The 25,881-nt window shown below is 42.5% G+C and overlaps 3 protein-coding genes across 4 annotated transcripts; 2 read left to right on the top strand and 1 right to left on the bottom strand.

The window, feature by feature from the left end:
- Nucleotides 1–1,864: 1,864 nt before the first annotated feature.
- ubap1lb (ubiquitin associated protein 1-like b) lies at nt 1,865–5,436 on the top strand (the record flags this gene model as incomplete). The annotated part of the gene is made up of 5 exons (XM_083662153.1): nt 1,865–1,975; nt 2,812–3,348; nt 4,133–4,303; nt 5,102–5,203; nt 5,302–5,436. 5 exons carry the CDS (start codon nt 1,865–1,867, stop codon nt 5,434–5,436), a joined length of 1,056 nt encoding a protein of 351 aa, XP_083518279.1.
- Nucleotides 5,437–6,204: 768 nt separating this feature from the next.
- On the bottom strand, nt 6,205–12,507 carry pcnp (PEST proteolytic signal containing nuclear protein). Its single transcript, XM_083662067.1, has 7 exons — nt 12,451–12,507; nt 11,507–11,727; nt 10,898–11,104; nt 9,076–9,282; nt 8,268–8,345; nt 8,134–8,186; nt 6,205–7,878 (listed from the first exon to the last, which is right to left on the bottom strand). Exons 1-7 carry the CDS (start codon nt 12,494–12,496, stop codon nt 7,770–7,772), a joined length of 921 nt encoding a protein of 306 aa, XP_083518193.1. The 5' UTR covers nt 12,497–12,507; the 3' UTR covers nt 6,205–7,769.
- Nucleotides 12,508–12,593: 86 nt separating this feature from the next.
- On the top strand, nt 12,594–19,004 carry stk16 (serine/threonine kinase 16). Of its 2 annotated transcripts, none has more exons than XM_083662291.1 (8): nt 12,594–12,672; nt 13,061–13,185; nt 13,295–13,403; nt 14,045–14,178; nt 14,786–14,873; nt 15,473–15,601; nt 15,721–15,842; nt 18,580–19,004. In XM_083662291.1, exons 2-8 carry the CDS (start codon nt 13,100–13,102, stop codon nt 18,716–18,718), a joined length of 807 nt encoding a protein of 268 aa, XP_083518417.1. In that variant the 5' UTR covers nt 12,594–12,672; nt 13,061–13,099; the 3' UTR covers nt 18,719–19,004. The 2 variants fall into 2 exon arrangements, with proteins under 2 accessions (XP_083518417.1, XP_083518416.1); XM_083662290.1 differs by having other exon boundaries at nt 13,295–13,514.
- The last annotated feature ends 6,877 nt before the right edge of the window (nt 19,005–25,881 follow it).

Below are 25,881 nucleotides of genomic sequence, written 5' to 3'. Positions count from 1 at the left end.
GTGCAGTACTCTGTGTATTGATCATGGGTATTATTGATATGTGAATACATGCACTGTTGGATATAATTAACGCCACTAGAGGGCAGTAATGTATCAGACTCGGTCTGGCAATCTGTCACGTGATATCAACATGCACTCCGGAGGTAGGTACAGTGTCCTCAGTCAGCTACACACCTGAGAGGATACCAGAGGATCTGCTGCAGCTCAAACAAATACAGGTAAGCCTGTCTTTCCATATAATTAAAGAATAATGCTTAATATTATAAAGTATAGATATAACGGTATACAACAGTATAAATAATGAAATTGTACAATTTACCAGTATCACACTTATTCTTTCTTAACAGATTTTGGTTAGTCACATATTTGGAACTTTTAGGATCCTTCAAGGTAGCCTGGTCATATTTGAGGTGGCTTTTCTTTTTGTTTAGTTTTTTTCATGGGGCAGCTGTTTTCCTTTTTTTTTTGTCAGTATTCAAGATTCAAGATTCAAGATTTATTAAGTGTCCCAAAAGGGCAAATTGGATTGCAGAAAGCGTAGTACGAAGTACATACATAAAAACAAATAAGACAAAAATAACATTGTAAAAACAGTCTAGAGCAGCAGTTTAAAGTGCAACACAATAGTTAAAGTGCAAATGACAACAGTAGCAACGATCTAAAGTGCACAGTAGAGATATAAAGTGCATAGTAGCAAAGTGCAGTTCGCTCACAGCAGCACATTTATATCACAAGAAAGAGCTACAATGTATCATTGTATTAAAGCACAAGAGAAAAAACCTCAGTCCAGACCAAAGGGCAGACAAAGTATATAATACAGATATACTGTATTGTACCCCTAAGAATAAATAAAGATAAAAGAATAAAAGAATAAAAGGATAAATAAATAAATAACAAAATAACAGCAACGGCAGATGGGGAGACATTACATTTGTACCCCAGCAGCGTTCAACGCTCTGATAGAGACAGGCACAAAGGAATTTCTGTACCTGTTCTTTTTAACTATGGGGGCACGAAGGCGGAGCCCGGAAGGAAGCAGCTCATATTCGAACCTCAGAGGGTATGGCTCCTGAGTAGGGCAAGGTTGAGTACCACTGATATACACTATAGCTTTTTTATATATATATATATATATATATATATATATATATATATATATATATATATATATATATATATATTCTCGAATTTCTCCTTGTTTGTGCTTTTCTTTGATGAAGACTGACTTATTTGTTTATTGTCTTTACTGTGTTAATCGTAATACATATCAAATCAAAATATTAATATTCTGATAACTTTACCATACAAGCAAATTGCAATAAATTATAGTCTCTATAGTGTCTACTGTCTACTGTATGTTGTGTGTTGTACTGTATATTGGAAACATTAATGAGATTATGGAGCATCTGGCTTCTTTATGTGTCTTCAGTGCTGGACCATCTGGCTTGTTGAGCCTGGCTGTGTTGTGATTAGCTTTCTGACGTCACGTCAGCGGGGATAGAAGAGACTTAGCAGTGATGCATTGACCTCATCACATGCTTGTTTACCTTGATCCTTTACTCTTGGACAGATTGGAGACATGTTTGTATGTTATGGTTTGTTTACCTTGATGCCACTGAAGGTACTTCTCTGGCTAACCAGAGAAGCTATGTGAAATTCATGTCATATCTACACTATAATGACAGCAGCGTCTGTCTGTCTCGAGAACCGTTGGTCGGATCGACTTCAAATTCGGGAGTTCTCCTGACAGAGAATTCTGTACAGATAATTTTTTCAGGGACCCTATAAGCCCCACTGCCTCCCCCCCAACTGATCATTAAAAAACATCACAACTCAAATTCTCTCTCCCTCTCTCATCAGCAACATGAATGGTCTTGATGGTGTACCTCTGAAGATGCCAATGGCTTCACAGGAGACCAAGGAAGAGGTGGTGATTCTAGTCCCCGACTACCTTACGATACTGCAAGAGACAGAGGTGTGTGACTACCTTACCACACTACAAGAGACTGCTTCAGCATGCATACCAAGAGACTTTCATCCAGCATTTATTTTCCCATAGACATTTTGGAAAATGCTTATAAAAATAGTTTTACAAAACACCCTTAAATCTTCTCCATAAGGTTAAACATTTTAAGGAAAACGTAAGCACAAGATTTAAGGGTGTTTTGTGCAGCCGATTCTATTTTATGGACACCTTAACTCTGACTCGAAGGGAAATCTAAACCTAAGGTGCTTTGTGCAACTGGGCCCAGGAATCTTACTTCTCGGGAACTCTTGAGAGTACAAAACTGGTCCAGTGGAGTGATTGGAGATGTCGCAACTCTTCTATTATATGGCTCTGGGTCAAACCACATGATTCAGCTATATTTAGAAACAGGAGAGACCACAGAACATTTCACTCAGACCAAAAAGTAAATAAATAGCGTATTTGAAAAATATATATCTTTTTTACATTTTTTTTTTATGTTTTGGTCTGAGTGAAATGTTCTATGGTATCTCCTGATTCTAAATATAGCCGAATCATTTGGTTTGACCAAGTAAAACTATTTCCACAAGCATTTTAAGAAATGTCTATGGGAAAATAAATGGCGGATGAAAAGCTCTTGGTGCGCATGCAGAAGCAGGAAGTGACATCGACTTTGGCTCTCTATTGACATGCAGAGCAAGCAGCATTTGAGTCAATTGTCCTTAATTATTCTTACACTTTGCAATAAGATGTGTTGCATCAAAGGAATAGGAGATGGGAGGAGATGAGTGTGGACTAGCAAGGAGAATGACACGTCACCAATGTGATCTCTTGTTTTGTGGCAGTACGAGTTCAGCCTGGAGAACTGGGTGCTCACAGGGCTGCAGGGTGGCTACAGCATCCAGCCTCGGCCTGCGACTCCGTGCTCCCAATCAGAAGTGTTGGCATCCTGCCCCCCCTACTGGCAGATGTTCAGTAGCCCCCAGCAGAGCCGCTTGGCCGGCCGACACGGCTCGGACCTGTGCGAGCCCAACCCTCGCCAGAGGTCCCGCAGTCTCAACTCCAAACCCAGCTGGGGCTCTGGAGAGGAACGAGAAGGTTCCTCAGGTGGAGACACTTCTTCTGCTGCTGCGTGTCAGCGCGGCTCCAGGAAGACACAAGCCTTCATCCCAAACCTCCTGGAGCCTCCTGCCTGCCTGAGCAGCCTGCCACACCAACGCAGGAAGAACCTGCGGCAGGCTTCCCTCTCGTTGCTGGAGACACGCAGCCAAGTTGATGGCCACACGACGACCAGCCAGTCCTCCTCACACAGACACCCTAACTCCAGAGCCAATACAGTCGACACAGACTCCACCATGGATTACCAAAAGCCAACACAAATGGTGAGGGATAACGCCTTGGGAGAGACCAACCAGGGGAATTGGGATCATCAAATCATTGTAGTAACCTAAATGATTTCATAATTGTAAAATAGGCCTAGAGAAATAATTCCCTTTTCGTTTGTTGTTTGAGAGGGGGCGCGGTCTTGCCTGGGACCCTTACGTCACCTCACAACTTCATTATCACTTTGAGAAACATGTCGAAAGAGGCTGTCTGACGCTGAGACAGCAAAGTCATCAAAAATATAGACATATCATTACTGAATTAAATTTAAATTTAAAAAGGAAAAAACAGAATGGGGGGGGGGGGGGCAGAATTTGGAAAGAAATTAAACTGATTTCATATGGCCCTCCCAACAGTCTCTCCAGTTAGTATGTAACCACTTCAGAAGGCATTAACCCAGTGGTTCCCAACCTTAGGGTCGCGGCCCCAAGTGGGGTGAATGACTGAGTGAGTCAGTGAGTGAGTAGTAGTGACTGACTGACTGACTGACTGAGTGAGTGATTGACTGAGTGAGTGAGTTAGACACGGTCTAAGCCTGTTTCTTTTCCATCAGCTGCACTGTAACCACTACAGTCTACATCAAGAATGCAGAGGAAACTTTTTCTTCTTATTAGCCTATTGTTATTATTATTTGGGGGAGGGGTCAAATCTTCCCCTGACAGCCAACAAATAAGTAGCTGCGAGTACATAGCCGACTTCAGTGTCTTGCCTTTACCCATGCACAAATGTAAACATCTCACCAAGTGCCATTGACTCACCACAGTCTGTTCTTTCACTGTCAAGTCTCTCAGGCCATCCTCGCGCCCCCCTGCTGGTCGGGACTTGTCAGTGGATCTTCTCTCAGCTCTGAGCCCAGAGGAAAGAGAGCTGCTGGGGGCGGTCACTGCTCGGGGTTACCCCCTCCACACTGCCATCGTCGCCCTACAGAAGACAGGCCAGCAAACCCCAGAGCAGGTCAGCTCATCATCACACCTATATGACTTTCCCTGCTTTCTGCCCTGCACTCTCAGGCTCATTGGGGAGACTCACCTGGTCAAACCTAGTTTGACTCACATATGGGTCAGACTGGGTTTATGAGTCACAGGAAGTGTAAACACAATCAGAACTTCCGATTGTGTTTACACTTCCTGTTAGTCTCTCAAGCCAGACTGTCTCTTCTACATAAGGGGAATAGCGTACTGCAGGCATCAGATACCAGATACCAAATATCAACAACAGCACAGAACCAGCAGTATTTTGGGGAAAGCTCGTCATTTATATGTAGGCAGACACAGGTTTGTATGGTTTACAGGTAGGCTACCCCCATTAATTTTCTATGGTCCTTCATGAGTTTACCTTCTTCTTCTTCTTCTTGAACCAAAAAAAAAATTACTAGCTTAACTTTACCACTATTCCTTCAGATGTTGTAGTTGTCATAGACTGTGTTGCATAGTTGATTGCTCTATTGCTGACAAAAATGTGTTATTGTAAGTCACTTAGGATAAAAGCGTCTGCCAAATGACGTAATGTAATGTAATGTTCTGGCTTGTTTAAAATATTTTTGTGGATGCAAATTTCAATGCCTGGTGAATAAAAAGTTGTTATGCCCTAGTTTTGAGCCCCTCTCAGTCAGAGGCTGTTGGAATCATGGTGCAGTCAGAGGGGCAACAGTATATGACTATGAATTTGTAGCTGCTTTTTGACACATTCATTTGGTATGTCCTCTATTACACAATACTTTGAATGAAGATGAGTACTTGTGTTTGTTTGCAGATCTTGAGTTACCTGGTGGCATGTGACCATCTCTGTGAGCTGGGTTATGATGAAGCTCAGGTAGAGGAGGCTCTGGAGATGTTTCAAAACTGTGAAACAAAGGTCAATTAATTTCCTTTGAATATTCTCAATAAGGAGAGACACTTTTGCTGTTAATTCACTCGTTCACAAGGTTAATTTGTCTGGTGTTTGACGTCCAGGCGGAGGAGTTTCTTCATCTCCTGAGCCAGTTCAATGAGATGGGCTTCCAGCAGAATGACGCGAAGGAAGTGCTGCTGGTCCACGAGAACCACCGAGAACGTGCGCTGGAGGAACTGATGATGCGTGTGGCGTGACTGTGGATTTTGGCACTGTTGTTGGAATGTGTGTGTAAATGTGTATTTGGTGACTTAGAGCTAATTTATGCTCCACATTTTCATTTAATTTTTCTATATCAACTGTTGCTTTTTGTTGAAAGATGGAGTGTTTATTAACATTCAAATTAAAACTGTTATTACATCAGTTTCAATTCAATAAACTACAATAAAAGTAATGTTTACACTACATCCTAAATCTTATTTAACTGTATATTAAATACGTATTCAACACAGGTCTGTTTGACGAAGCAGTCGCAGTCAGTGTTGGGGGTAACTCATTATTACATAATAATAATATATTACTTTTAGCAGTAACTCAGTAATATAACTTATTACTTATAGGATTTCAGTAATATTATACCAATTACTTTCTCAAGTAACTCGTTACAAATTGAGTTACATTTTATTAAATCAAAGCACATATTTAAAAAAGATATAATCGTTTCCTAATCAAACTTATTTGTTTTTATGCAAATAACCACTATAGATGACAATAACAAAGGAAAAGGATAACATTTAAAATTTTGGATTGTTTACACTGACTTCCGTTGAAATTATTGTTTGGGATGGTTCCGGGGCAGCGATGTCATTCTGCTGCTGCTGTTGTTTTGGTAAAAGTAATGCAAAAGTAGTGTAATAAGTAACGAGTTACTCTACACAGAAAGTAATATTGTAAAGTAACTAGTACTTTCAAATGAAAGTAACTAGTAATATGTAGTATATTACATTTCGAAAGTAACTTGCCCAACACTGATGGCAGTGCATAGTATTCACCGGCCATGCTACACAATACGTACACAATGCACAGAGGAATTCAATGTCTTTATTTCCAATCAAAGGGTTTTCCAAAAGGAGTTTGAGGCACAGGAGAAGTCAGTGAGGTACCACAATTTTATCTGAGCAAACAGTGGATCGGGTCGGTGTCGTCGAGGGGCTTTCTGAATCTGATGTGACATGGGGCACTGATCAAAAGCATAAAGATGTCAACGTGCCCATTCATTTACTAACCTATGGTACATAAACGTCTAGATAGCAAAACGCATGAAATATGACTGAGATACCAGAATCCTGGTAGTCAAATCACAGCTGTACTGTGCTGTTCTCCACAGGAGTTATTGACCGTTGATACCAAAACAGTATCAGTCCTTTTATTTTGAAGATCAACAGCACAGCAACATTTCTAACTTTGCCAGATTCAGGGAAAACAGGAAGAGGAATTACATGTTGAGTAAGCAAGCCAAAAACATCGACATGGTTCAAACAAATGGGGGAGAACAAAAAAAACACCATAAGCACAGTTCAGTGAAAACCAAACTGGAGTTGGACATTAACGTGGAGAGAAAAAGATAAAACAACTTCTGTGTCTAGGCTGTTTAGTGTCTAGCACATAGTTTGCCACGCACGCACATTAACCTACACACGCTGACACACACGCCAAGCTTTAAATTGAAAAATAAAACATCATCACAGTTAATTCTATGTACATTTTTACACCAACAGCCGACAATCGGAACAGATTGCTCAGTACACTTAAACCAGCTTCGACTAGAAACGAGCAATGCATCACAACAACAAAGAGGTGTGAGGGGCTTACGAGATGCAAGATTGTCAAATTAGCAAGCAAACAAGTACAGTAGAGAGATTAATTTTTGCTAGAATCTTTTCATTTTTGTAGACTAACAGAAAATAACTGTTTACACAGTGCCATTGCACATTTTAGACTATGCTTAAATCTATTTATTTTCTGGCTAATTTGTTTGTACCATCTCTGCTAGAAGAGATGCCCACCCCTGCACCCCCAGCCCAGAGCCACAGCTCTCTGACGCATCCATCACTTGGTGTCAGCTGGTAGTGAAAAACAAAGAGTCTACTCACTGAAAATCACAGAAGGCTTAAACACTTGCTGTCCAAAACACTCACCAGTTTCTGAAAAGAACGTACTCAAAGGTTGTTGAAACATGGGCTACCGTTAGGAATCATCTGACATGGTTTAACCCAGTGGTTCTCAAATGGGGGTCCTTGAGGGGGTCCCCAGCCAAAAGGGTGGTAATTTATTTTCGCTATAATTCCATTCATAAGTAACACAATGACTATTTTGGTCATGGGTTTTATACACTTTCTGTAATAAAACATCTAAAAGCATCAATCTTATTATCATATGGGGGACCGTGGGACAAAATCCTATCAAATGGGGGCCTGTGGTCTAATCTTTGTCAGTTTAGGGGTCCTTCATGTGAAAACATTTGAGAACCACTGGTTTAACCAATAAAACAAAAACATCCCATAGCGACAAAAACTCTGGTACGTGTTTACTATTGGTCTGACTGGGTCTTCAGCTTCCTCTCCCAAAGCTTCTGGTGGTCGGAGAAACCCTGCTTGCCCTTGTTGAAGGAGTTGGGCCCTGCAGATGTTGGTGTCTCCCTGAAAGCGATAGCGAGGTTAGTCATTTCAAACTTCAAAAATTCAATGTATTCTCACAAGATGGTGAGAATGCTGTGAATGACAATGTAACTTCCTAACAAAAAGTCCTTCGATCCTTTCAGTAGGTTCGTTAGTTGAGAGCATTGGCCAAACAGTTCAATGTCATCCATTTAAAAGTATTCAAGAAGCTCAAATTAGTGGCTGAGGCCATATTTTTGTAAAGTGAATCACGTATGCGTGTAATATGTATTATACCGGCCGATGTTCTTCATTCTCATCTTAGCTTCTGGGGGCATCTCATCCTCACTCTGCGTAAGGAGACAAACTCGTTAGCCTTGGAGCCTGTGCAGATTTGTGTTTGTTACACGCATGCATGTGTGTGCACTTACATCCTCACTGTCCTCGTTGAAGACAGAGGCCAGCGCTGCCTTTTTAGCAGGAACCGTTGGTACAGGCTCTTTGGGCTTCTAAAACAGGTTGCGGGGGGGGTGAGAAAAACATTTTAAAAAAATTCTAGAAGCATCACAATTCTTCAGATCACATCAGATACTAGCTATACACAGTTTCTCATATACTTTTGGTCCCTACATTTTTTCACCCACCTTAAGGACCATTTTAAATATTTAATATATTTAGGACTTTTCCACTCATAGAAATTCTGTATGATCTTTAAATCTGCACATAAAAACCAAGGCCAGACTACCAGCAATGATGGTAGTTTGAGCCTTTTTAAAAGCCAATGTAAAAGCCAGGAAAAATGCAATATACTCTGCATTTGAGTCATGTAGGACTCAGGAGCTTAGGAACCAAATTAGAACAATTCGGTTGACACCGTCTAGTATCCTTGTGCTATTATATGCTAAACTCAGAATTGAAATAGCCTCCCTTCATCAGCTACTTGAACATTTGCTATGTTAGCCAAATGGTTACAAGTAACTATAGGTTTACAACAGTCAGATGTTGGGATGAAATTCAACTAACAATAAGGGCAAGTCTCTTTTTACCAGTTGTAACACTGGGAAGGAGGTTACATCTATTTTTGGGTAGTTCTGGACAAGGTGTTATCATGATGACATCATATTTTATGCCTATAGCATCGCTTTGAGACGAACGTTACACCTTTCATAAATTGTATGCTTGGGGCTCATGCCTATATATCTACGTACAGTTATTTTGCACGACTATTTCTACACTCACTGTTGCTCCAAGTTTGATGGAGATGGGGTTGGTCTTCTTCCCCATCATGCCAAAGCCTGTCTTGGAGACTTTGAGCTGCGCCGGTGGGCCTGCAGGCTCATCATCCTCCTCCTCATCCTCCTCTTCATCATCATCACTGTCCTCGTTGAAGACAGAGGCCAGCGCTGCCTTTTTAGCAGGAACCGTTGGTGCAGGCTCTTTGGGTTTCTAAAACAGGTTGCAGGGGGGGATTGAGAAAAAGATTTAAAAAAAATCTAGAAAGCATCACAATTCTTCAACCTGCTGTCTGGCGTGTTCGCCATCAGATACTAGCTATACACAGTTTCTCATATACTTTTGGTCCCTACATTTTTTTCACCCACCTTAAAGTCGAGCTGAACCCAAAAATGACTTATTTTCTTTTCTTTTAGTTCAAATACCTGGGTATGCAGTGCACCTATTTAATAATGTATGCAAACAACAACAAATCACAAAAATCTAATTTCTTTAGTTTTTCACTTTTTCACATCAAAAGTTCATTTTTCAAGATTTCATTGATAACAGTAATCTACAGTTTGCTGACGTCACCTAGTACTATCAAATTTCTACCCCATTTCAACCAATCATATCAGGACATGGCAGCTGCCAATCAAATCTTCATTTCAGGATAATTTTCTCTTCCCAAAGAAAGGGAAAATGGCACCTAGTGCCTGTCATCTGGCAGAATTCCTATCCCATAAACTAACTACTAACTTGGCCAATTGTATGAAACATGGGAAAAAAACAGTAATGTCTAAGAATGCAAAGAAATGTAACTGGCTCGTTAAAACGCGCATTCCAGGAATATCGTATTTACAGCAGCGATAAAGGCGCGCGCTTGAGAGCCTGCTGGTTGATAGAGGTCGCACATCGGAGATTCCAGGCCGACAGGCTGCACTCTCTGCTCGGCAACACGAAGGCAGCTGGCTGCCTGCGGCTCGCTGAGCTCCACTCAGCCACTAACCTCGCGTCAGCAGGCTCTTCCCGAGGAGAGCACCACAACATGAACACGCTGAATCCCACTCGATTTGGAGGCGGAACACGCCAGGATTGGCCAAAGCCCGATCCAGTCCCCAGAATTCTCAAATAAAATCATCAACATATTACTATGACCCGGCTCTCAACCTGTGATCTCAGACAAGTTATGTTTTCAGTCTGAAACGGACTGTGACGCACGTGACGAACGGATTCAGTTCAACTTTAAGGACCATTTTAAATATTTTAATATATTTAGGACTTTTCCACTGTATACAGGGTTCATAGAAATTGCTGTATGATCTTTAAATCTGCACATAAAAACGAAGGCCAGACTACCAGCAATGATGCCAGCCTGAGCCAATGTAAAAGCCAGGAAAAACACAATATACTCTGCATTTGACTTGTGTAGGACTCAGGAGCTTAGGAACCAAATTAGAAAATTTTGGTTGACACCGTCTAGTATCTCTGTGCTATTATATGCTAAACTCAGAATTGAAGTAGCCTTTCTTCATCAGCTACTTGAACATGTGCTATGTTAGCCAAATGGTTACAAGTAACTATAGGTTTTCAACAGTCAGATGTTGGGATGAAATTCAACTAACAATACCAGCTGTAACACTGGGAAGGATTTGGGGTTACATCTATTTTTGGGTAGTTCTGGACAAGGTGTTATCATGATGACATCATATTTTATGCCTTATAGCATCGCTTTGATGTTGTAACTACACTACTGAGATGAGCGTTACACCTTTCGTAAATTGTATGCTTGGGGTTCATGCCTATATATCTACGTACTGTTATTTTGCATGACTATTTCTACACTCACTGTTGCTCCAAGTTTGATGGAGATGGGGTTGGTCTTCTTCCCCATCATGCCAAAGCCCATCTTGGAGACTTTGCGCTGCACCGGTGGGCCTGCAGGCTCATCCTCCTCCTCCTCATCCTCTTCATCATCATCATCACTGTCCTCGTTGAAAACAGAGGCCAGCGCTGCCTTTTTAGCAGGAACCGTTGGTACAGGCTCTTTGGGTTTCTAAAACAGGTTGCAGAGGGGGGGGGGGGGTGTTGAGAAAAACATTAAAAAAAAATCTAGAAGCATCACAATTCTTCAACCTGCTCTCTGGCGTGTTTGCCATCAGATACTAGCTATTCAGTTTCTCATATACTTTTGGTCCCTACATTTTTTCACCCACCTTAAGGACCATTTTAAATATTTTATATATTTAGGATTTTTCATAGAAATTGCTGTATGATCTTTAAATCTGCACATAAAAACCAAGGCCAGACTACCAGCAATGATGCCTCCTGAGCCAATGTAAAAGCCAGGAAAAATACAATATACTCTGCATTTGACTTGTGTAGGAGCTTAGGAACCAAATTAGAACAATTTGGTTATCTACATACAGTTATTTTGCATGACTATTTCTACACTCACTGTTGCTCCAAGTTTGATGGAGATGGGGTTGGTCTTCTTCCCCATCCGACTGCTCATGCTAAACCCTATCTTGGAGACTTTGAGCTGCGCCGGTGCAGGCTCATCCTCCTCTTCAGATGAGAGATGTTGGGATGTGCGTTTGGCTGCAGTCGCTCCTCGTCCTCCCACAGTGCTAGAAGAGACAGGCTTATTGTTCACTCTGCCTCCCTCCTCCTCCGGCCCTGCTTGAGGCAAGACAACTTAACAAGGTGAGTAACTGTTACCTGAGAAATGCAGAATGAGCTATCACCAGCATCAACGTTATTGTTACCTGAGTGGCTGAGTTTCAAGCCACCAATGAACTGACGGTAATGTTACATTCAACTCGACTGATGTTACAATTTAACGTTACTGCTTTACCAGGCAGTCGGGACTGTGAAGCTAATATAGTATGGACAATATCATGAAGCACTTTGGGTGGACACTGTAGTGTAAAGTGTTAGCATTGCGAAGGATACAATCCAGTAGGTGGCGGTATTGCAACTTTAAGGATGCCGACCGACCGCCATAAAACCCAAAAGAAGACCCAAGCTAAGCTAAACGTGAGCTAACGTAACGCTAGCTAGCTAGCTAACACGCTAGTAGCAAGCAGGCTGTATTGTCACTGAGATTTGGCCGGCCAGCATTTGTTTTGAGAATCGACTGTTAACATTATTTTGCACTGAGGCCAGTCCCCGTGTCTTAGCTAACAGCTAAGCAGCTAACGTCAGCGTTACTTAGCATTAGCCAACGAGAAGTAGCTAACATTAACGTTAGCTCTATTGATAGCTCTACTGATATAACGATTTGTGGACTTTTTCTCTATGTTGCATAATGTTAAGTCACTGCTAGCTAAGCCGCAGCTAAATAAGATTTATGCCTAACTTAAAACATTACTTAATACATTAGAACTGCACAAATATCACCTCCATCGTCGGTGTGTCCCTTGCTGCGACGCTTATTATCCGCCATGATTTCTTCAATAATAGTTGCAGGCTGCAACGCCCGATAACGCCGCTAGTTGTCGCCAGGCGCTGTGCTCAAAACTACACTGGTGGTGTGTGTGTGCCTTCATCCCCCCAAGGGACAACATCAGGGAAAACATGACAGCAAGCTAACGTACTATAGCACCTCCGTGTAGCAAACAGGTAAGTTAACGTCACCACACTCGCCACCAAATCCAGAATCTACATGCCCTGGCTTTTTTTGGTATGGTATTGTGTAGTTATTTGGGATATATATCGGCATTATTGTGGTTGTGGCAGCTATCAAAGTTATCGTTAGCTCCTCGGAAGTAGGTCGTTAGCCATGACACCAAATGCAACCCATGGTAACGTTATACTCTGCCGTTCCACCTGACTAGGGGGAAAACATTTAACGACTGGCCCAACCATTCATCTAACGCTATCTTTAATTAATGAGCTTATCTGTTTAACGTTAGCAATACATTGCTCGCTCTCTCTCTCTCTCTCTCTCTCTCTCTCTCTCTCTCTCTCTCAGAGATGATTTATTAATGTTATGTTATTTCTCTATCAGTCCCTCATTAGCTTGGTATTAAGCAATGTACCAAACAAGATGGGCCAGGCCCTGTGCATTTGCTCCCGTGGCTCCATCGTCATCGACAACAAGAGATACTACTTCATCCAGAAACTAGATGAAGGGTAAGATGATCACATGTGCCCAATGCAGGTTCAAAATCCAGGTCACAGTCCAGACAAACCCGCCATCATAACCTCTGTCTGTCTGTCTGTCTCTCTGTCTTCTTATCAGTGGGTTCAGTTATGTGGATCTGGTCGAGGGCGTGCAGGACGGGCGCTTCTATGCCCTGAAGAGGATTCTGTGCCATGACCGTGAGGGCCATCAGGAGGCCCAGACAGAGGTGGAGATGCACCAGATGTTCAACCACCCCAACATCTTGAGCTTAGTCGCGCACACCTTCGTAGACCGTGGGGGCAAGAGTGAAGCCTGGTTACTTCTGCCTTATGTTAGAGTAAGTTGGCACAGCATTTTGTTGTGTGTGTGTGTGTCTTTGCGTGTGCGCACCGTGTGTGTTTTTAGCTACGACCAGCTATCAGTCACTCGGTTGGTCAGTCGGTTGGTCCACAAAAAGTTCACCATGCTTTTAGTTTAGCAGTCACAGTTTTTCACCCTAGGATGCTGAAATTTGGCATGGCGGTCGTGTGTGTTTGTGTTCATGCCAATTGGCTAAAAAGGGGGCGGTGGAGTAGCAATTTAAAAATGCAGGATGGCAGGGGCAGAGGGCTGTAATTTGACATAGAGATCAAGTGTGTGTGTGTGTGTGTGTGTGTGTGTGTGTGTGTGTGAAGGTGTGTGTTTGTGTTCATGCTATTTGGCTAAAAGGGGGGTGGAGGGGGGGTTTGAAATGCAGGGTGGCGCTGCCCCTGCCATCACATGTGGTTGCAGCTATTGCAAATCTGCGCCTTTCCTTTTCCTTGTAAATCAGAAGTGACCTCTTTGGATGGGACAACTTGTGACAAGTTGGTGTGTTTGTGTGAACAGAAGGGCAGCCTCTGGTCAGTTCTGGAGAAGCTGAGAGACAAGGGGAGCTTCCTGCCTGAAAGACAGATTTTGCACATCATGCTTGGCATCTGCTCCGGCCTCAAGGCCATTCACGAAAGAGGTTATGCACACAGGTACCTCACTCAACACCCCCCCCCCCCCTCCACACACACACACACACACACACACACACACACACACACACACACACACACACACACACGTAGAACTCTCACAAACATGCACACATTGGAAATGTCGGATGAAAATATAAATGCATTCTTTGCTGTTCTACTACTCTTTCCTAACCCAACAAAAGCTTCTTAATAAAATCTAAATCTAAAATTGCTGTACAGAATTCTTAAATTTCCAAATCGCATAAGGCTGCAATTATTTTATCACGGAGTGATACATGATCAAAATGGACTCCTAAACATGATATTGTGCTGCTGAGCCAAATTCTGACCATAGGGGCCAAATAAATTAAATTGCACGTAAAAAAAAGTAATGTATTCAAACAGTAGACATTTTAAATCAACATCTGTATTTTTTTTATTTAAAGTATTTCCTGAAATAAAAAATCAGCTTCTGTATACTTATTGCAATTGCAATATTCAGCAAAATCGCAATATGATTATTTGCCAATATCATGCAACTCTTCTCAATTTTATTTTAATATGCTCACACCTTTCACACACACTTTCATGCACACAAACATTTTCTGTTATGATTTGTTGACAGAGACCTGAAGCCTACAAATGTGCTGCTGGAGGAGGATAACCGGCCGCTTCTGATGGACCTGGGCTCTATGAATAAAGCCAGGATTGAGGTAAGGGGCCAGTCCATTGAGATGGTTAAGATTATTTTTTTTCAATATTTCCAGTCTCCAGTGTGTGGCAGCAGTACACGGGTTCAGCCTTCAGATCAAAATAAAAACGCCTGTCTGAGGCAAAGACGTAAAACCTAATGACAAACACCTCTGCAGCTGGAATTGTCTAATTATGTAAAATGGCATCCTTCCTTTTTGCCAGTTTATGCACAATGTCAAAAAAATCATTAATCTGCTTTGTGTGTTGACTTGAAAAGTGACCGCACGGTCGGTGTCTCTGTTAATCTTTTCTCTTGAATAAATGCATAAGTTTGTTCTTCTCTATATTAATGTTAATGTGATTGTTTTTGAAAATTAAATGGTATTAAATAGGCTATGTCTCATTATAGTTATTTTTTTTTTAATTAAAATGACAATATGACAGCATTTGTACGACCCTATGTCAAAATGACAGACAACAAACAAAAATTCTAACGCAACATCTGCTGTGTTTTCAAAGTGCTATAACACATAAATATCGGTTGAAAGAGCTCCCTTATTGTCAGTGCAAATCTCGTGTACGGTCCTGGAAGTGAGTATGAACTGTGAATTGATTACAGGTGAGAGGAACTAGGGAGGCTATGACCGTGCAGGACTGGGCAGCCCAGCGGTGTACCATTTCCTACAGGGCTCCCGAGCTCTTCAACGTCGAGAGCCACTGCATCATCGACGAGCGAACTGATATCTGGGTACGGGTTTGTATTTTGTACTTCCTGTGCCGGTTATGATGACTTTTATATCTCTGTGCACCTTTTTAGTGACTGGTCCTTATTCTCACCTTCCTCTTTTGTAACCTCCTCCCCCTCAGTCACTTGGCTGTGTGCTTTACTGCATGATGATGCTGGAGGGGCCGTATGACCTGATCTTTCAGAAGGGGGACAGTGTTGCCTTGGCTGTCCAGAATCCTGTGACTATCCCTCAGACTTGCAGGTCAGATCTGAAAGTCTAGCAACGTATCAACTCTATCTTTACACTTTACTTTTGTGGGATAGGTTTCTATTTTATTTTATTTTCAATTTTTTAATAGAACAATAAACGAACAAGACAAACAGGCTCAGACACAGGAAAAATAAAATGCATACATCAATGATCAATTTGGCATCATTAACGTGGTGCTACCAGCCACAAAAGGTGCTTATGTGCTTGTGAGGGATATTACGCATAGGACCCCACCAAAGGGGTCCAAGGATAGGTTTCTATTTCTGGCCCAGCTAGTAGGGGTGGCCGATATGGCCCTAAAATAATATCATGATAATTCAGGGTATTTCTGCGATAGCGATATTCTTGACGATATGACAAAAATGCTGAAAAATTCGTTATTAATTTCAAGAACTTACAATTGCAACAAAAATAAGTGTTAGTTTTATATGTCAGCATAAATGTAGCCGATTGCCTTAAAGAAAATTTCCAATTTTGCCTTGAAATATTACCGTGGTTTGTTGTACGTGCTGTTTTGTAGCCTAAACATCTCCACACTATTGAAGTCACTCCCTCTTTGGGAATTAACTCCTCCCCCCGTGGAGCCGCTTTCCGCCATGCTTCTTGTTGCTGTGGGGTACGTCACACACTGTTGCACAGTGTAACGACTAGGGCTGTGCAATAAAATCGATACGGCAATATATTGCGATATTTTGCCTGACGATATTGTATCGATATTTGGACGCCAAGTATCGATATAAAAAAAAAAAAAAAAAAATTGCATGCCAAGCCAGGCCACTGGGCATCTGTATCTGGTGATTCCCACCCCTAATCGAAAGTGTATCGATATTTCCCATATGGATGTTTTTGCACAGCCGTGTGGTCAGTGACACAATAAGAATACTTTTTATGTCAGTGCGTTCAGTAACACACTCAACACTCAGTAGTTTTGACTACATTTGTCCACTAAGTTATCAGTATAAAGTGATGTACATATTATTACACTACCTGGGTGGTACACAGTGTGTTGTATCTTTAGCTCTATTATTTAATTTTGAGTAAATTGTGTAGAGTATTGCAATATATCGCAATATGTATTGTATCGCAATGTATCGTGATACAATCGTATCGCGACCCATGCATCGTGATACGTATCGTATCGTGAGGTCCTTGCCAATACCCGGCCCTAGTAACAACGGTCTGACGTCATTACATCCAGTCGGAATGTATTGCCACATTATCACAATATCACGATACGAATTTTGGACGATATGATTATATAACGTAACCATATGACGATACAATATGGCACACGCCTACCAGCTAGTGGTATGAACAACAACAGCTGCTGGTGTTTGCATTTCTCCAACTTGCACAACATGCTTTTTCCCCTCGGCCCTCTGTGTCCTACAAGGGTGCAACCACCAGCCTGTGCCAGCTCGCCACCACACAATGGCCATCGGCTCTCTGAGGTCGAGTGCCGGCAAGCACTTTTGTGATTGGTTGAAAGCAACATCTAGTTCCCTTTGAAAGGATATTCCTCTCAAGTTTCCCCCCGACAATGCTTCTGCTGGAACATAATTCTTGACTCTTGGGTTGAATCCAGTTCACAGACACACACACACACACACACACACACACACACACACACCCTTCCCTCATGTGAGCCCCCCTGGTAGCAACTTTCTGCAGTAACCTATAGACGGTTTTCACGGAATGGTCAGTCCTGCACTTGAATGTTTTTTTTCTTTTATGTCCATAGCAAACACTGCAACAGGAAGTGAGCGGGGGTTCAATTTAGAATGTTTTTGTTGTCAAGTTAAAACCGTCTATAGGGGTGGGAATCACCAGATACCCACGATACGATACTAAAACGATACTTGAGTCACGATACGATAGTATTGCGATACTGCAATATCACCGATATTGCAATATATTGGATATTTCGATATATTGTCGAACTACTTTTCCTACCTTTTCCTCGACCTCACCGGAAGTAAAACATGCAGTGTTTTTTTGTTTTGTTTTGTTTTTGCCCAAAATGTAGGCTACATTGTTAAGCTTCTCTGGACTCAATACGCCACTGCAGGCGTGGACTGCAACATCGGACGCTTCGGGCAGATGCCCGGTGGCCTGGCATGGCCTGGCCTGCAAAAAAAAATATATATATATTATTATTATTTTTTTTATATCGATACTTGGCGTCCAAATATCCATACAATATCGTCAGGCAAAATATCGCGATACTATGGTGTATCGATTTTTCCCCCCACCCCTACCTATATCTGAAGTATTTGGATTCAACTGCTGGCAAGTAAAATAAATACCCACTGCTTTTTTTATTTCTAGCATTTTGCAAATCACTGCTTTTCTCTCTGCATTCACTGGCAAGCCTTTATTAGCCTGCAAGTAAGCTGATACAAGCTTACTTGCAAATAATTGAATTTTCCCTTGCATATGAAACAGAAATGGGAACTGAAAACGTTAATTTATGCACATTATTTAGATTGGTGCATTTATATTGTGCGTAAACTTTGCATTGGTTGTCCTCGCAACCTCACAGATATTTTGTGCAGTATGAACAGAAGTAAGACTTATGTCTGACTGTTACACCTGTTTCTGATGGTTAGTTGTGATTCAGTTAATATGTCGATTTTTGTGTGTGTGTGTGTGTGTGTGCAAGCAACAAATGACTTGTGACGGGTCATAATACTGAATTGGTACTGTTTGGTGTTTGTTTTATGCCCAGTTACTCAGAAGGCCTGCAGATGCTGCTTAGCTCCATAATGGTGTCCAATCCCCAGGAGAGACCCGACATCAACTGGGTTCGCGACCAGGTCCAGGACCTGCAGAGTCGCAGCCCCAACACCCAAACCAACATGGTCTGATCTGCCTGATTGCCCATGGGTTAAAAACGCCTCGGAATGAGAACTTTGCACACTTGAATGGACCTTTTTTTTGTTTTTGGAGCTTGAACATGTGTGTTTTATTTATTGACGTCTAATATAATGGCTTGAATACAGACTTTCATCCAGCTGGGGGAGCTTGGAAAACGGTTAGCTTTCAGCGTGTGTGTGATCCAGCTTGCGTATCACAGTGGACTTTTTGATTCCTGGCTTACCAAATGCAAAAAAAAAAAAATTCAAAGGCCTTACATATAATTAGTTCCAGGTCTGCAAGACCAGCACCAGTGTGGAGTTATGATGCGTCCGACTTTGGGCTAGTGTTGTTGTTTCTAAGTTAATGCAGTGGCGTTATGAAAGGATTTTCTTATGTGAAAGTGGAATTGTATAACTTTTTGTCAACCAAAAAATGTGGTCGGCATTTTAGGTGAGCAAAGGAAAACCAAATAAGCATTGCCAAACTAGAATGGAAGGACGCATCACTTAGTACTATACAGACCATGCTGTACATTCCCTACCACTTGACAGGGTCCATTTCCAAACTGGACTCTTGTATTTTTACGCTGATCACTGATTTTTTTTGGGGTATCCGTAACATCTTGGTGGGGGGGGTCACACCTGACTGCTGTAACCGTCTTAGCTCCAACTAGAACTTGACCTTTAACCTTTCGCCTCATCTTCACCCCACACCACCGTATGCCTCTACTCAGAGAAGCCGAGTGCTCCTCACCCGCAATGCTGCATTTGAACACAGGGAGGTGCTGCACCATCACAGTCCCCTTCTGTACACATGCCTGTGCAGCAGATCTTCTTCACTCATCTTTCTGTCTGTGTAGCTGATCATTTGTGAATGGGGTCTTTGTAAAAACACATCAAAGATACATCAGGTATTTATTTGCAAAGAAATGTAAGAAAGCATATAGTGGGATTCTATGGAATATGCCTGCTCTCTAATAAGGGTCAGGCCCGGTAAAATGGATGCACTTTTAGAAATCTTTTATTAAAGTGAGAATTGATATCATCGTCATATCCTGCTATTGCAGTTTAATATTTTTACTTAACTTTTCACTGAATTAATTCATTGTCATTTTCAAACACGCTCAAATATTTTCCATTCCAACAGCTTTTGCATAATACGTGTATTTAATTTGTAATGATTGAATGTTGAATATAAAAGAGGATAACGCATTTTTGTTCTCTCAGGGGTTCACCTACAGTAGTTCTCTCAAAAGGTCCGGCGGTCTATCTCACAAGATCTGAATGGTACTTTTGAAACTATTTTTTAAATAAAATAATACTTCGGGCATTTAGATGAAGGTTAAGGCTTTGTTTTATAAAGACTAATAATGCTTTGTTTTGTGACTTAACCAAGTGATAATGGACCATATTGAACCGCAAATAAATTTTATTTCCTTGGCTGTTGACCCATAGTTTGTTTATTGTTGGGAACAGTTATTGACACAAAGCATGAATATGTTTTAATAGAAGATTTGGATTAGTCAAATCACTACAGATTTTGAGCAGTTGTTGGTGGTAAACCAATACTGCTATCGGCCCAATAACAATGACTAACAAATGTATTATTGTACTGGTAAAGTTCACACATATAAAGAAGTAAGATTGCGTTGTTACTGTTGCTATTGAAATTACAGTATGTTTATCTGTTACTACACAGGAAAATGGGATATTTGATTAGGCTATATATAGCAGTCTACAGTTTTTTAATGTTTCTGTTGAATAAAAAGGCATTATCAACCAAAATTATGAATCAAGAAAAGTGAGTTATTTGAATTAAATACAATTTACTTGCCCTTGATCAGCAAAACACAACATTGAGTGATAATGAAGTTTGTGAATGTTTGACATTCACACTTTGCAAATACACTGAAACATGTACATCTATAAAGTGAGTTGCTCTGGTATGAACAAGAATCATATCCTAGTGAACTTGGGTGTTTTACTTTTGTGGACAATATTAATTCAAATCTTAAAAGAATTTTGTTTTTCATTGCTGTTTTCCATTGACACATTAAATGAGAAAGTGAAATACTGTAACTACTTTCTTTTTAGAAATTACTATGGTTCAGATGAATAGTATGTCATCGTTACCCCTATTCAGTGTTAAATTGTTATTTCCTAAGGTCTCTGTGTGTGTGTGTGTGTGTGTGTGTGTGTGTTTTTGTGTCTGTGCAGCGCACGTGCTTGGAAACCAGTATCAGAAGCCGTGGCCGGATTTACAACCCTCGCGTTGACTCGGATCAACGGGACGTCGTACCTCACTCTCCACGTCCTAATTATTCGCAAAGGTGATTCTTACCCTTACCGAGCACAAACAAACACACACAGACGACGACGACCAATCTTACAGAACACGATCGCCACAAATTTACAGTGCATGTGCCCTTTAGCTACGCACGCAGACACCCCTATAAGGATTCATTACACTTTAATTAATAATATCAGAGGGATTTCTTCTCCGGGCCCATATCCCCCAGACTCCCCATGGGATTGGGTGTTAGGATGGAGGGGGTGTGTTTATGGGTTCAGCGTACACACACATATCACCCCCACCTTTATATTCACCATCATCTTCCTGTGAGGGTCTGAGATGATGTCATGCAATACATGCGCAAGGTCAACTCGATGGCCGCCTACATTTTTAGCACCCAATTCCGCGCGCTTTTGTCTTCGTCGTTCAGTTAGGGGGAGTTGGATGCTGTGTGTGTGTGTTTTCATTGTATCCCGACCAGCCTCCCTGATGAGAAAACCTATCGCTATTCCTCACCTCGGCTCTCGCACACCATAAACATAAACCATCTGCGGGGCTTTATTGATTTGGCGATGAATCAATTAGTGAATTATTTAATTAGCCGAGCATTATGGGTCAGTGCTGAGCTGCTCCCACCACCGCAGTGTTCCTAGGTCTCTTTAAATCATTATACGTCGTGTGTGTGGTGGGTGTCTTGTGTGCTCGCGTGCGTGTTTGGGCGGCGTGTCACGTGAGTGTGGTTCTGTCTGTATATAAGATCTTTGTAACTGATTCAGGTTTGGATATTTTTTTTAGTAAATCCTCCAAAAGGGTCAGCTCAGAGACCAGTTAGGCCTCGGGAAAGAGTTTCTGTTTCCAGACCCGAGATCCTGAGTGCTCCTGTTCTCTGAAGCGTTATGGACCTAGAACTTTCCTGTCACTCAAGTCCAAATTAGCCTTGGCTGCACTGAGAGAGAGGGAGAGAGAGAGAAATATGGACGTTACGTCTACCCCCGTTGAGTGGATGAGTTATGGCTCGTGCTTATGATCGGGGCGTATTTTTCCTTCCAGCGGCTTTCTTTGTGCTCATTAATTCCGGGGAGTGTTTGGGTTAAAATGCATAATGAGTTCATTAAGGGGGATTGGCGTAATCAGGAAAGGTATTGCCTTAATTACTGGCACAGGGCCAGACCTATCCGTCCTTCCCCGAGATCGGCAACCTCGCCTGTCCACCGGGCTCGCTAATTTAATTAAGTGTACAAAATGCTACACGCTAACGTCGCCCCCGGGGGCAATTATGGCGCTGGAGATTGAAAGATCTCCACCGGGGGGTATTTTACTTACTGGCAGGAGATTGCCTGTGTCAGTTAGCTGATTGCATTGATTATATTGATTTGTAACAGCTTTTCGGGTAATTTCATCTGCAAAGGTGAGAGCAACACGTTGGCCCGGAGACTTTTTTATTTACTCCCTTCTTTATTTAGACCCTGGGCTGTTTTTGCCAAGTGATTAGATGAAATGGAACTCCACAATAAGTCTTTTAAAGTGGGAGTTGGGGAGAAGGTGAGGCAGGATCGATAGGTTTTTATTTGCTGTATAAGGTCAGTACTGGTTGTGTGTTGTTATGAATCACAACTCTTTCACCTACTAGCTGCATGACTGCTGAAGCAGCACGAAAGGTCGCATAAACGGGCAACTGGGGACAAGATCATCAGCACACGACTCCGGCTCCACGGGGGAAACACACGTTCTCACTCAGAGGAAGTCAAATCCCGCCATTTTTTCACACACCTTGTGCGTCGGATGTTGACGCGCACGGACGCCTGGTTGGGGTTAGGCACTCTTGTGTGCGTCGTATTTGGACGCACAGGGGCCGAGGGCGGTTGGCGTTAGCCCGAACGTAAGTAGAACTGAAGCTTGAAGCAGGCACAAGCTGAACGTACGGCCTAACCGTTCACACAAAGAAGCCTTCTCTTTTCCTCTCAGCGCCTATACTCTCGCGCCTTGAAACCGCCCACAACTCCCATAGGTTCAGGCGATGTCTCGTCATAGACGCTGGGTTAGCTGGCTCAGCCTGGCTGGGGGCGTGGTCAGGGTGGGGTAAATCCCCCGTTCGATCCATTCAGCAAAGTTAGAATTTAGCTGCTAGCCCAGCCCAGGCAGACACGATCAAGGATTCAACCACCGCAGTAAACGCACATCTGAACAGACGTCTTGTGTTCTGCTCTAGAATCCCCAAAACTGTAGTTAGAGCTGTAGCACCTTCCTTTGGTGAGTCAACCCATTGAGATATATGGCCGGTTTTACCCCACTCGCGCGCCAGCCGCATAACATTTTGTGGGCGTTCCCACATATGCCGACTGTCTCTATTGACTTCATGCTTGGCTTCACACGTCACGCTTGGAAAATAGGCGTGAATCCTGAGCGATCGCTTGAGCAAGGCGTGAGCGTGGCTTCGTCGAGGCTTCAGTGTGGCACGCGCGCACGGGTCGTGTGTGAACGGCCTCGCCTGTTAACAAGGACGCCTAAATGAAACTTGGGGGTTCAGCGTAGGTAGAGCTTAGGTTGAGCGTTGCTTCGGCGTCCTGTGTGAACGGGGGCTTAGGCAAAGGTGAGTGACGGCTTGGGGTTGGGGTTAGGCACCGGTAGCCACTTGGTTGGGGTTAGGGTGGATATGGGTGGCAGCCCGGGGGACGAAATCTTGGCCTTCAGGATCCAGCCTTGCTGCAGGGCGTCCATCACCGGCTCCAGCGTTCAGCCTCATTTCTCCCAATCGAGGTCACGTGACTAGCCTCACCGTGCCCAGGGTGAAGCACATGGCTACATCATGGTCACGTGACCAGCCTCACTGTACTGCCCGGGGTGACGCACACACGGGTACCGCGCGCGTTAACATCCGACGCACAAGGTGCGTGACAAAGCAGCGGAATTTTACGCCCTTGAAGTAAACGCACGCAAATATATATATACACACACATTGTCAGATTTGTGTCTGAAAGACAAAATAGCTCCTCACATGGGATCCCCATGCCTCTAATGTGGACTGAATTAGAATTATGAAAATGAATCAGGGTTATACCACATTCTGTCTCAACCAGCGTGGGTCGCACAGTTGTAAAGTCTTACTTTTGCAAATAATTGATTCAGATCAGCAAAGGCGAAAGAAAAAAAATCCATCTTCCCTCAGAATGTATTGGTGATGATGTTTCCGTGAACATGTTGCACCAGTTGTAGCTTATTTGCCTCCTCTGCATGCCAGTGCGTCAACCTGCCACACTGTGGCCTTGACTGGTAAGGACACACTCACTCCACCATAAGCTGTGGTCATATTGTATGTAGCCTACTGCTATACGTTTACAGCCTGGAATATGTTGTGATGTACGGTCGTATCACTTCCTGGTGTCAATTAGGGTTTCAGCAGTGTGCAGTTTTGAAGGCCAATATCCATGCTGGTGTTTTTTAGCTGCGACCAGCAGCTCTATTATTCACTCTGTCGGTCGGTCCACCACCCTTTAGCGGGAACAGTTTTTGCCCTAGGAGGCTGGAATTTGGCATGGATGTTGTGTGTGTGTGTGTGTGTGTGTGTGTGTGTGTGTGTGTGTGTGTCTGTGTGTGTCTGTGTGTGTGTGTGTGTGTGTGTGTGTGTGTGTGTGTGTGTGTGTGTGTGTGTGTGTGTGTGTGTGTGTGTGTCTGTGTGTGTCTGTGTGTGTGTGTGTGTGTGTGTGTGTGTGTGTGTCTGTGTGTGTCTGTGTGTGTGTGTGTGTGTGTGTGTGTGTGTGTGTGTGTGTGTATGTGTGTGTGTGTGTGTGTGTGTGTGTGTGTGTGTTCATGCCAAATTGGCTAAAAGGGGGCGGTGGGGTGGGCAAATGTCAGAACACAGGATTGCAGAGGGCTGAAATTTGGCAAGGAGGTCATGTGTGAATGTATGTGCCTGCCAATTGGCTAAAAGGTGGGCTGCCCCTGCCATCCTGCATTTTGGAAATTTGCATAATGTGGCCGCAGCTATTGCGAATCTGCGCTTGTTTATTTGAACGCTGCTGATAGCTGGTATTTTTGCACCATATTCAATGTCTGGTTTTTTTATTTTTCTTTCAAGCCCAAAAAAAAAGACAAGCATTCAAAGTGATCCCTCAGAAGATGATTCTTGTCAGAGTGGAAAAGTCTCTGAAGCAGTATTTAGAGAGCATCACAGGACACTAAAACACTATTGAAACCCCAGAATAATGACATTAGTTTCGGGTTAGCCGGCCGCCAGGCTTTCCCAACCTTGGGGGTCGTACTCGGGACCCCGAGTGGGGTCGCGTGGAATTCAAATGAGGTCGCCTGACATTTCCAGTAATTAGACAGAGCCCATTATTATTATTTGTAACCTATTTAGCTCTTTTTCTCTTTTTCATTATTCATTGTTGAATTTGTTTGAGTCATTGTTTGTTCAACATTAATTTGCAGCCTTGTAAATACCAGCACACCTGTAGAACATCTGGGGAAATAAAATCCTCACACTGTGGACTAATCTGTGGCTTCTCCTGGCTATTCTGTCTCTGGCTGCCGTCCACAATAATATACATGAAATATCCTAAATGTGGCCTAAAATGAACGTTTACTTTGAAACATATTACAAACTATGACATGATCGGAAACAAATTAATTTTTAGCAAAAAAATGTGTGTATTTTGAATGTGGTGGGGTCACTAGAGTTGTGTGACGTCAAAGTGGGGTTAGCAGCTCCTTAAGGCAGGATACTCGACTTTGCATTGATACATTCGGTCGCAGGGAAGATGAAGAATTTAATTTAAAAAAAAACATTTTTGAACAATTAAATTAACACATATAATGCACATAATTAATCCTAGTCTAAAGACTCAAAGAGGGGAAATTTTCCATCTTATAATATATTATA

This window comes from Poromitra crassiceps (genome assembly GCF_964638095.1).
Source record: "Poromitra crassiceps genome assembly, chromosome: 28".
Taxonomy (NCBI): Eukaryota; Metazoa; Chordata; class Actinopteri; order Beryciformes; family Melamphaidae; genus Poromitra; species Poromitra crassiceps.
The sequence above is the reverse complement of the archived record's forward strand: the minus strand, read 5'-3'. Positions and strand labels throughout refer to the sequence as shown.

What these genes read in the sequence shown, in the direction of transcription:
- pcnp (XM_083662067.1), bottom strand. Translation starts at nt 12,496, where the DNA reads ATGGCGGATAATAAGCGTCGCAGCAAGGGACACACCGACGATGGAG. An exon ending in CCATCAAACTTGGAGCAACA is followed by an intron (nt 11,105 to 11,506) that starts GTGAGTGTAGAA and finishes AACCTGTTTTAG; the next exon opens with AAACCCAAAGAGCCTGTACC. An exon ending in AGAATGAAGAACATCGGCCG is followed by an intron (nt 7,879 to 8,133) that starts GTATAATACATA and finishes TATCGCTTTCAG; the next exon opens with GGAGACACCAACATCTGCAG.
- stk16 (XM_083662290.1), top strand. Translation starts at nt 13,100, where the DNA reads ATGGGCCAGGCCCTGTGCATTTGCTCCCGTGGCTCCATCGTCATCGAC. An exon ending in ACGAGCGAACTGATATCTGG is followed by an intron (nt 15,602 to 15,720) that starts GTACGGGTTTGT and finishes CCTCCCCCTCAG; the next exon opens with TCACTTGGCTGTGTGCTTTA. An exon ending in ACTATCCCTCAGACTTGCAG is followed by an intron (nt 15,843 to 18,579) that starts GTCAGATCTGAA and finishes TTTTATGCCCAG; the next exon opens with TTACTCAGAAGGCCTGCAGA.